Source organism: Eimeria acervulina, genomic scaffold (assembly GCF_000499425.1).
Source record: "Eimeria acervulina Houghton genomic scaffold, Eah_scaff118, whole genome shotgun sequence".
Taxonomy (NCBI): domain Eukaryota; phylum Apicomplexa; class Conoidasida; order Eucoccidiorida; family Eimeriidae; genus Eimeria; species Eimeria acervulina.
In genome coordinates, this window is record NW_013550350.1 from 55,059 (window position 1) to 66,057 (window position 10,999).

The window sequence follows — 10,999 nt, forward strand, 5'->3', positions numbered from 1 at the left end:
CTTTCCACATCCATATATAATCTGCGGTGTATAGACGGATACAGCAGCAGCAGCTGCTGCGGTTGCTGCTGCTGCTGCTGCTGCTGCAACGGCTTCAACCCTCCGCAGTCCTGCCAACGGCTCAACAGCTACTAAAAACCTGCTGCTGCTGTAGCTGCTGCTGCTCCTGCGTGTGTTGCTCCTGTTGCTGCTTGCGTTGCTGCTGTTGCTGTTGTTGTTGTTGCTGTTGCTGCTGCTGCTGCTGCTCATGGGCTTGCTGCCTGCAACGGCGCAGCGAGTGGTTTGGGTTTAATTCGTTTGTTTGAACGAAGACAGCTTCCGGGAAGGGGGCTGCAAGGCCTCTTCTGCTGCTGCTGCTGCTGCTGCTGTTGCTGCTGCTGAGGCTCTGGCAGCTGCTGCTGCTGCGGAGGTGGTGGAGACCCTTCTGCGGCTATCCGTCCGTTTGCTGCTGCGTCTTCTGCGTTTGTTGCTGCTGTTGCTGCTGCTGTCAGAGCTGCTACAGCTTCAATCGAGGCATCCTGTCGTTTGCTGCTGCGGGAGTCGCCTGCGTCAACTCGCTGCTGCCGCTGCTGCTGCTGCTGCTGCTGTTGCTGCTGCTGCTGCTGTTTCTGCCGCTGCTCCAGCTGATTTTGCTGCTGCGTCTTCCTCTGCAGGCTCTGCTGCTGCTGCTTTTGCTGCTGCTCCGAATGCTCCTCTGGTAGCCGCTTGATGCTGCTGTGCTGCAGCTTCTGCTGCACTGCGAGTCCCTCGCCCCTTGCAGCAGCAGCAGCAGCAGCAGCAGCAGCGCGAGGGCGCGTAGGTTTTTTTGAGCGCATTTGACTCAGCTTCCACGTCTCGCGTAGAAGCTGCTGAGCAGCAGCAGCAGCAGCAGGACCTGTTGCTAGTGCTGCTGCTGCGGTCACTGTGCCGATAGCTGTTGAGGCTCCTGCGATTGGCGCTGCTGCTGCTGCTGCTGCTGCCGTTGTTGTTTTTGCTCCTGCTGCTGCAGCTTCTGGCTTGAACAGCGACAGCAGCAGTGCAAGGCGAGGTTCTTCTTCGGGTGTATGGACAGATGCAGCAGGAGCTGCTACTGCAGCAGCAGCAGTAGCAGCAGCTGGAGCTGCAGGAGCAGAAGCAGCAGCCACAGCAGCAAACGGCAACGGGGTTTGCTTCGCCGCAGCCTCACCTACATCATCAGATACTGCAGCAGCAGCAGCGTTGCTGCTGGTGCTTTTATCCGTGCTGCTCCTCTCATTGCCTGTACAGTGCAGGCTGCTGTTGGCATTGCAGTTGCTGCTGCTGTTGTTGCTGTTGCTGCTACTGCTGCTGCTGCTTTTGCTGTTGCTGACGGAGTCGCTGCTCCTCCTGGTGCTGCTGCTGTCGCATTTGCTATTGCTGTTGCAGCTGTTGCTGCTGTTGTTGTTGCTGCTGTTGCTGTTGCTGCTGTTGCTGTTGCTGCTGCTGCTGCTGCTGCTTTTATTTGTGTTGCTGCTCTCCTTCCAGTTATAGCTGCAGACTGCTGCTGCAGCAGCGCGAACAGCCTCTCGGATGCTGAGCTGTGGGGCCCGCGCAAGAGGAGCCAGCAGCAGCAAACAAGGAGTCACGACTTGGTGCAGCAAAAACTCTTGCTGCTGCTGCTGCTGCTGTTGTTGCTGCTGCTGCATAGGGCAGGAGTTGGAGGCAGCTGCAGCAGGAGAAGCAGCAGAAGGATTGAGTCGTCCTTCGTTCTTTGTGTGCGCTTCCCCTTCTTGTTGCTGTTGCTGCTGCTGTTGCTGCTGCTGCTGCTGCTGCTGCTGGTCAGTTTGCTGCTGCTCCCCTTGCCTCAGTGACAGCTGCAGTAGCAGCAGCAGCAGCTTTGCTGCGGGGGCTGCCGTCCTAGGGCTCTGCAGCTGCCGCTGCAGCAGCTGCAGCAGCACAGGTAGCAGCGGCGGAGCGGCGACCGCTGCAGCAACAGCAGCAGCAACAAAACGCATGCAAACCGCAACCGAAGTCCCCCATATGCAGCAACGCCAAAACTTAAATGAAGCTGCTGATATAAAATGGCAGCACTAACAGCAGCAGCAGCAGCAGCAGCAGCAGCAGCAGCAGCAGCACTAGCAGCAGCAGCATTAGCAGCAGCAACAGTAGCAGCAGCGACAGTAGCAGCACAAGCAGCAGTGGGAGCAGCATTAAGGCCAGCAAGCACAACAGGAGCAGCAGCAGCAGCAGGATCAGCAGCAGCAGCAGGATCAGCAGCAGCAAATGGATTTACTGATTGCTGCGATTTGTTGCAGAGCCTCCTCCGCCTCAGCAGCCAAAAACTTTTTTTCCGCAGCAGCGCGCAGCAGCAGAGGAGGAACGAAGTGCTGCAGCAGCAGCACAAAGAGCTCCTCAACCTGCTGCTGCTGCTGCTGCTGTTGCTGCGGTTGCTGTTGCTGCTGTTGCTGCTGGTAGAGAGACAAGAGGCCACGGCAGAGAGCTGCTACTGCCCTTGCTGCTGCTCTGCTGCTGCTGCTGCGAAGCGAATGCAGCTGCAGCCGCACGAACTGCAAGAGATGCTGCTGCAGCACATTGCTGCAGCAGCATGCAGACGCTGCTGCTGCTGCTTCCCTGTCGGGCGAATCGGAAACTTCCTGTGGCTGTTGATGCTGCTGTTGATGCTGCTGTTGCTGCTGCCGTTGCTGCTCTTCTGCTGCGGCTTCCTCCTCCTCTTGAACGACCGCAGGTCCCGCAGCAGCAGCAGCAGCAGCAGCAGATGTAGCAGCAGCAGCAGGTGCAACAGCAGCAGGGATATGACTTAGAAGGAGTTTAGGTTTATGTCTGCAAATACTCTGCAGCAAGCAAAGGGCTAAAAATGAAGACGTCCAATCTCCATCTATTGCAGCAGATGCAGCAACGCCAGCAGCAGCAGGTGCTACTGCTGCTGTTGCTGCTGCTGCTGCTGCTGCTGGTGCTGGTGCTGGTGCTGGTGCTGCGGCTGCAGGTGCTGCTTCTGCAGTTGCAGCAGCAGGTGAAGTGGAAGCAGCAGAAGGCGCAGCAGATGAAGAACTGCAGCGCCTTGAAGTAACAGCAGCACCTGCTGGTGTTGCTGCCGTTGCTGCTGCTGCTGCTGCTTCAGCTGGTGAGGCAGCTGTTGCAGCAGCAGCAGCAGCCGCCTCGGGGCTTCCAGCAGCAGCAGCAGCTGGCGCTGGCGATGTTGTTGTTGTTGCCGCTGCTGCTACTGCTGCTGCTGCTCGACTGCAGCAGAACTCAAGAGCTGCATCCCAGGGAGAGCTGCACTCTTCATTTGTTGCAGCTAATGGCTCTGCAGCAGCTGCAGCTTCTTCTTCTGCTGCTGCAGTTGCTGCTTCAGTTGCTGCTGCAGCAGCTGCAGCAGCAGCGGGTTTGGGGTGTATGTACGGGGCGAAGCAGCTGCTCTCAATAGAAGGAATTTCCTCCCACTTAAAAAAGAAAGGAGAGAAGTTCAGCGGGTCGACTTTGAAGCAGCATCTCACCTTTCGTGCTGCTGCTGCTGCTGCTGCTGCTGCTGCTGCAGGTGCTGCCGCTGCAGGTGTTGCTGCTGCAGGTGTTGCTGCTGCAGGTGTTGCTGCTGCTGCTGCAGGTGCTGCTGTGGGCGCAACGGACGGTACTGCTGCAGCAGATGTTGTTGTTGTTGCCGCTGCTGCAGCTGTTGTTGTTGCTGCTGGAGTTGCTGTGGGCGCTGCTGTCTTTGCAGCTGCTGCTGTTGTTGCTGTTCCTGCTGCTGCTGTCGCTGCTGCTTCCGCAACACCGGTTGTTGCTGCAGCAGACTTTGTTGCGCCTGTTGCTGTTTTTGTTGTTGCTTTTGCTGATGTTGCTGCTGTTGCTGCTGCTGCTGCTGGCGCTGCTTCTTCTGTCTCCGCCGCTGTCTTTGCTGCTGCTGCTGTTCTTGCTGCTGCTGCTGTGCCTGCTGCAATTGACGGCCTTTCGCTTGGCGTTGGGGATGCCGAGAAGGCGGTGAACATCTTAGGGTTTAGGGTTTAGGGTTTAGGGTTTAGGGTGTGGGGTTCTAGGGAGTAGTGTTAAGGGTGGAAGGTTCGGTGTCTTGCCCCTACCAGCGGGGTTTAGGGTTTAGGGTTTAGGGTTTATGATTAGGGTTGGGTCGGATCTCCATTAGCCGATCCTTTAGAACGAAAAGAGAGTGAAAAATGGATTTCGATATTGGGCTATACGAGTGTTTAGGGTTTAGGGTTTAGGGTTTAGGGTTTAAGGCGGGTCCCCGTGGAGCGCTTTTAGAGTTTTAGAGGCATTGGACTGGTGGAGTGGAAGCAATTAGTGTGGCGAGCAAGCAAAGGAAGAAAAACAAGCAAATATTTTGTGCAGCGTGAGGTGTATATACACCTGAAGATGCGGGAGAAGGAAACTGAAAGACCGCGCATCGTTATTATATATTACATTTAAAATTAATCAGAGACAATCCTCTCTATGAAAACCTTCCCATTTTATTAAGTACTCACGTCTACACTTGATGGTTTAGGGTTTAGGGTTTAGGGTTAAGGGTTTAGGGTTTAGGGTTTAGGGTTTAGGTTTTACGGGTTTCGCGCCGGGGCTGATCGGGCAGCTCGCGATCAGGCGCTTTGGGTTTGTGGCTGCATGCATTTAAATTTTTATTGTTTTCTCTTTAAAAGTTTTCTCTTTTCATTTGAGTTGAACGTGACAAAGCCATGCTAGGGTTTAGGGCTTAGGGTTTAGGGTTTCCCAGGGTTAAGTACGGGGGTTCGGTTGAGAACATAGGGTTTAGGGTTTAAGGTTTAGGGTTTAGGGTTTTCTCAACCAACCCTCATCAAAATGGAGGACATCTTCTTTCATATGCTCTTTGTGGTGCCTCTGACGCGATGGATCACCAGCGTCGGTGAGCAGGGTTTAGGGTTGAGGGTTTAGGGTTTAGGGTTTGGGCCGTAGGGCTGGGCTGACGGTATAGGATCTGTGGTCTGTGGCCTAGGGTTTAGGGATTAGGGCTGACGGATGAGGGTTTAGGGTTTAGGGTTTGGGATCTGGGGCTGGGGCCTTTGGGTTTAGGGTTTAGGGCTGAATGTTTACTGTCTACGGTTGAGGGTTTAGGGTTTGGGGTTTAGGGTTTAGCGGCAGACGCTGCAGCAGCAGCAGTAGCAAGAGGGAGCTTGAAGGGAAAAGATGACGATGAACAGATCAGAAACCAAACCCTAAACCCTAAACCCTAAAGAAACACAAGCAATCAACAAGAAAGGAGAGAGGGTTTATTTTTATTGTTTGCTGCTGCTGCGCTTTGCTGCTTTTTCTGCTGCGCCACAGAAAGGCCGTGGAACAGAAAATCCACGAAAGTTGGTAAGTTCGAGCTTGAGGGTTTAGGGTTTAGGGTTTAGGGTTTAGGGTTTTTGCGTGGGGGGCTGGGTTGCAGATGGAGGGATTAGGGTTAAAGAATTAGGGTTTAGGGTTTAGGGTTTAGGGGTTCGGGATTGGTGTTGCGGTGCAGGAGCAACGATAGCTTTGGTTGCGCTGTTTGCAATCGGAGTGCTTCAGGTCTGTCTTAAACCCTAAACCCTCTTTTAGGGTTTTCTCCCTTGTCGTCGCGGGTCTAGGGTTTGGGGTTTAGGGTTTCAGATTTTCGAGTTTAGGGCTTAATGTTTTATCTCTAGAGTTTAGGGTTTAGCCTCTAGTGTTTACGCTTGTCAAGGGCTTAGGCCGTAGGGTTTAGGGTTTAGGGTTTAGGGTTTAGGGTTTAGGGTTTGTGTGCAGTCTAGCCGCCAGCCTAATCACTTTGAAACGATTGGAGTTCCTCCAAATTCTCCTCCCCGCGTCGTTTCCTCGGCTTACCGCAAACTCTCTCTGATGTATCACCCTGTACGAAACCCTAAACCCTAAAACCCTAAACCCTAAACCCTAAGGGGCAGCACTGGATGTGGGGGAGCTGCACAAGCGCGTTTTGGGCTTCATCGGGTTCGCTCACAGAGGTTTAGGGTTTAGGGTTTAGGGTTTAGGGTTTGGGGTTTAGGGTTTGGGGTTTTGTTTATGCAGGACAAAAATCCGTCAATGGAAGCGAAAGAAATGTTCGCCAAGATTAGGGAGGTACGGGGTTTAGGGTTTAGGGTTTAGGGTTTAGGGTTTAAGGTTTACGAAGGGTTTATTGTTGTTGCTTAGGGTTTATTGTTATGTTGACGGACGAAGTGATATGTGGTGCAGCGTTTTTAAGGGTTTAGGGTTTATTGTTTTTGAGGGTTTAGAGTTATTAAGGGTTTAGGGTTCTGCGTTTCCTATCATAATTACCCTCTAAATAGTTTTTATTTTTTATTCTTTCTAATTATGTTTATTCTATTTCTCTTTTCTACCAAGCCTCCGCATGTGATATCTGAACCTTAAACCCTAAACCCCAAACCGTAAACTAATAAAAATATTAATAATAATATTAACATTAGTATTAATATTAAATATAAACAACAATAATATAAACAGCAAGTAAATGGAATTACTATTAATTGAATACATAGATATATATGTATACATACATCCACATATATATATATATATATATATTAGATTATATATTATATATATTATATATAATATATATTATATATATTATAATATATATAATATATATGATATATATTTTAAATGTTTGTGCTTGAAGGCCCACGAGGTGATATCAAGCGATCGTCGTCGCGACGCATTTTGCCGTTTCGGCGATTTTTCATCGGACGGCGGAATTAACGAAGATCAGTTTTATGACATTTTGTTGGTCGCTGTCTTTCATTCTCTTGTTCCTCTTATCTTTGGCTATTTGCATACTTTCGGAGAAACTTCAGTGGCGTCTAGACAAGTAAATCTTTATATATATATATATATATTACATTTATACATATATATACATAGATATAGATATAGATATAGATATAGATATAGATATAGATATAGATATAGATATAGATATAGATATAGATACATATATATATGTATACATATATGTATATTGTAGTGTAGATAATATTTTAGTATTGTATTTTTTACAATGTACAGAATATTATAGTATATATAATATTATCATATATGCATATACATATACATAAATATATATATGTATATATTTATATTTATATTTGTAAATGTAATAAGGCGATTCAGTCTAAGGAAGAATGCAGATAAATGGATGGAGTAAATACACCGCAACAGACAAGCAAACCACGCAAACACAAACAATAAACAAACAACGAAAACATAAACCCTAATTATAAGCCCTAAGTATAAACCTTAAAGATAAATAGCAATGAAAACAAGAGGAAGCTCTATTTATGAAGAGATGTACGCATATGTATATAAATATATATATGTATGTTTATCAATATATATATATATATATGTATATTTATTCATACATATTTATATATATGCATATATACATATATATATATATATACTTGTCGATTTATTTTTTCATACGTTTATATTTATTAACTTAGATATTTATTTACAGAATGAGATATTAGTAAACGAAAGAAAAAGATTGCTGTATATTGAAATGTGTGTGTTGTGTGTTTGTTTGCTTCAGTTTTTTTGCTGTTATTTAGGTTTGGTGTTTGCTGCTGAGTTGCTGCTGCGGTTTGACAGCAGCGCGTTCGGCATATTTTCATTTCTTCCTTTTATAGGGAGTTATCTGCCTTTTGAGAAGGTCGTATTGCTGCATAGTTGGGTGGCATTAGTTTTAAATGCTCTTCTTCTACTATCCCCAGACTTTACTGATCAAGGAGAAGAATTACAAGAAGAAGTCTGCAGACATCTGCTCAAATCTGCACTCGATAATATCACACAGTATGCATTTTATACACTTCTTTTATTTACTTCTTTTACTTTTGCTCTTATTTATTTCTTTTATTCTTTTTGTTTTTAATTTCTTTTATTTATTATGCTTCGTTTCTTCTTTCTTTTGTTTGCTTGTGTGAGTGTGTGAGTGTGTGTTTGTGTTTGTTTGTTTGCCTGTGTATTTATTTATTTTTATTTGTTTATTTTTAATGCATGTATGCGTATTTGTTTGTTCGTTTTTTATGGGTCTTCTTTTATGCTCGTCTATCTCATTCCTTCTTTATTTATTTATTTCTATTCTTGTCATTTATTTATTTATTTCTTTATTTCATATCTTCATTCATATACTCGTTAGTTCTTCGTATTCGTTTTTTAATTTATGTAGATTTCCTTCTCTAATTGATTGCCTTATTTGCTACATTTGATTTGTTCAGTTTAATTAAATTAATTCATTATTTACATAATTGTTAATTATTATTTATTATTTATTTAGGATGGAGGCTTTCCTTGAGGTGGCTGAGGGTATAATGCTGAAGAGCGGCAACCTCCCTATGAAGACACGTTGGGCTCGTCCGCAGCAGCTTGCTGCTGAGTCTGCTGCTGCTGCTGCAGCAGCAGCAGCAGCAGCAGCTCCAGCAGCAGGAGCAGGAGATGCTGCGGAGAAGTTTTTGCAGAAGGTATCTACACGGAGGCAGCAGCAGCAGCTGCTGCGACAGCGAGCGAAAGAAGATGCAGAAGTAGCAGCAGTTATTGCAAGCGTTCCGTATAAAGAGAATATACCCATTAAAACAATCGAAGCAGAAAGAAAAAACAAACTTCTTGCTCTCGGATTTGAAGAAAGCACAGAGCCAGCGACACCGTGGAGGCTCCACATACACCCCACAACTGAAGAAGAAAATACACCCGATCTATGGGCGGCCGTCATGCAAAAAGAAATGAAAACCTGGGTCCGCTTGAGGGTTTAGGGTTTAGGGTTTGGGCGGGGTAGGGTTCAGGGGGTGATGATTTAGGGTTTCTCCTTTGCTCGACTGCCCCAGTATTTAGGGTTTAGGGTTTTAGGGTTTGGAGTTGAAGTGCTGGGGCCTCTAGGGTTTAGGGTTTAGGGTTTAGGGTTTGTGGGTGCTCAGCCGGAGGGCTTGGTGGTGGATGGTTTGTTAACTCGCGAAGACTGCACGACGTTTGGCTTTGATGAAAAGCGAAGAGAATTCGTAAAATTGTTAGATCGATGTGTACGTACACCCAACGCTATCTTCTTTGCTGCTGCTGCACTGCACCAGCAGCAGCAGCACAAACAGCAACAGCAGCAGCAACAGCAGCAACAGCAGCAACAGCAAGAGCAGTTGCTGCTGCTGCTGCGCAGCGATTTCATTCTTTTATTCACTCTCTCTTCTAGCACTTCGGACTGCATCTCGGTATTCAAGGTCGAGAGTTCAGGGTTTAGGGTTTAGGGTTTAGGGTTTGGGGTTTGTGTGGTTGTGAATGCAGGAAGAAGAAGCAGAGAGAGGCAGCGGAGTGTCTTTGGGAACTGTTATTTTCTTTTTAATGATTTTCGTTCGCTGGTATTCGAGTTGATCGAATTCTTCTTTTAAATATATCTATATATAGATATATATATAAATATAAATAAATATATATATATATATATATACATATATATATTTCTGTGTGTGTATTTATATAAATGTTTTGTATACATTTATATAAATATGCATTATGTACATCAATATATTAAATATCTACCTACCTATATTATATAAAATATAGATATGTAAATATGTAATACTAAATGTATATATTATATATGGGCGTTAATCCTTCATATACATTCACCTATACATAACATATAATATATATATATATATATATAACGACATCAATATATAATCAAATATATATATATATATACATGTATGTAAGTGTTTAGTAAGAAAATGCATTAAAGAGATGTCTTTGGTCGCTTTGTTTTTTTCTTGGTTATTTCCTCGCCAGCAAATCTGCAAAGATATTGTCTATGCATGCGCATATATATATATATATATATATGCATATACATGTTTATATTTGTCTATATATATTATGCATATATATATTGATGCATATATAGGTATTTATACTTACTCATGTGTTAGTGTGTGAATTGTTATGTATCTACCTATATATGTTCATACATACATATTTAGAAATATATATATATATATATATATATGTGTATGCATGCGATATCCTTATACAGATGCGTACAAACATATATAAGTGCATATTAATATATTTGCGTATATAAATGCATATTATATATATATATGATGGTGTATGTGGTGTATATAAGTATAGATATAGTGTACATAAAAGTTTATAATAAATGCGTATCAATCTGTATAGCTGTGTATTTTATATAAATGTTTTTCTTACTTCTTGTTGAGGCTTTTGAAATATTTATTTTATATTTTATATTTATCTGCATCCCTACACACAGACACCCGCAAACAAACTGCAGCGGCTGGCTTGCTGCAGCTGCAGCAGCAGCAACAGCAGCAGCAGGCAGACGCCTTCTGCTTTATTCCGCAGCCGATGCCCTGGAGGCCGAGGCAGCAGTAGCTGCTGCTGCTGTCGCCGCAGCAACAGCTTCAGCAGCATGCTGCAGCAGCAGCTGCTGCAGCAAGCAGCACACATAATTGGATATCATTTGCGTCTGCTGCTATACAAGTTTAATTGAGGTGTACAGGCACCTGAACCGAACTCGAGTGTCTCAGCTTCTTTATCTGTCTACTGCTTTGTTTTTGCTGCTGTTGCTGCTCCAGCTGCTGCTGCTGCTGCTGCTGCTATGTGAACACCCGTGCACTACCCCAGATAGCGTACCTTAGCTAAGCAGCTACAGCGGCAACGCGAGCAGCAGCAGCAACAGCAGCAGCAGCAGCAGTTGGAACTACTTATCTACGAGACAAAAAAAGGCCTTAAAAACAAACTCCGAGTGCAGCAATCAAAAAACCAACAAACAACCAGCATGCAAATGATGCTGCAGCTGTTGCTGTCGCTGCTACAGCAGCTTTGCTGTCGCTGCAGCTGCTGCTGCTGCAACTGCTGCTGTCGCTGCTGCTGCTGCCAACTGCTGCTATCGCTGCTGCCGCTGCCAACTGCTGCTGTTGCTGCTGCGGTTGCAACTGCTGCTGTCGCTGCTGCCGTTGCAACTGCTGCTGTCGCTGCTGCTGCTGCTGTCGCAGCAGCAGCAGCTGCTGCTGCTGCTGTCACAGCT

General features: G+C 45.7%; 3 protein-coding genes across 3 annotated transcripts; 2 read left to right on the forward strand and 1 right to left on the reverse strand.

Annotated features, from left to right (window-relative positions):
* Positions 1–245: 245 nt before the first annotated feature.
* Positions 246–3,941, reverse strand: EAH_00018200 (hypothetical protein, conserved; the record flags this gene model as incomplete). The annotated part of the gene is made up of 2 exons (XM_013397533.1): positions 246–1,921; positions 2,231–3,941. 2 exons carry the CDS (start codon positions 3,939–3,941, stop codon positions 246–248), a joined length of 3,387 nt encoding a protein of 1,128 aa, XP_013252987.1.
* An 823-nt stretch (positions 3,942–4,764) lies between these two features.
* EAH_00018210 (DnaJ domain-containing protein, related) lies at positions 4,765–6,312 on the forward strand (the record flags this gene model as incomplete). The annotated part of the gene is made up of 5 exons (XM_013397534.1): positions 4,765–4,828; positions 5,429–5,475; positions 5,692–5,796; positions 5,971–6,021; positions 6,286–6,312. 5 exons carry the CDS (start codon positions 4,765–4,767, stop codon positions 6,310–6,312), a joined length of 294 nt encoding a protein of 97 aa, XP_013252988.1.
* A 1,931-nt stretch (positions 6,313–8,243) lies between these two features.
* EAH_00018220 (DnaJ domain-containing protein, related, related) lies at positions 8,244–9,321 on the forward strand (the record flags this gene model as incomplete). The annotated part of the gene is made up of 3 exons (XM_013397535.1): positions 8,244–8,696; positions 8,877–9,161; positions 9,235–9,321. The coding sequence occupies 3 exons, from the start codon at positions 8,244–8,246 to the stop codon at positions 9,319–9,321; spliced, it is 825 nt and encodes a 274-aa protein (XP_013252989.1).
* Between the last annotated feature and the right edge of the window lie 1,678 nt (positions 9,322–10,999).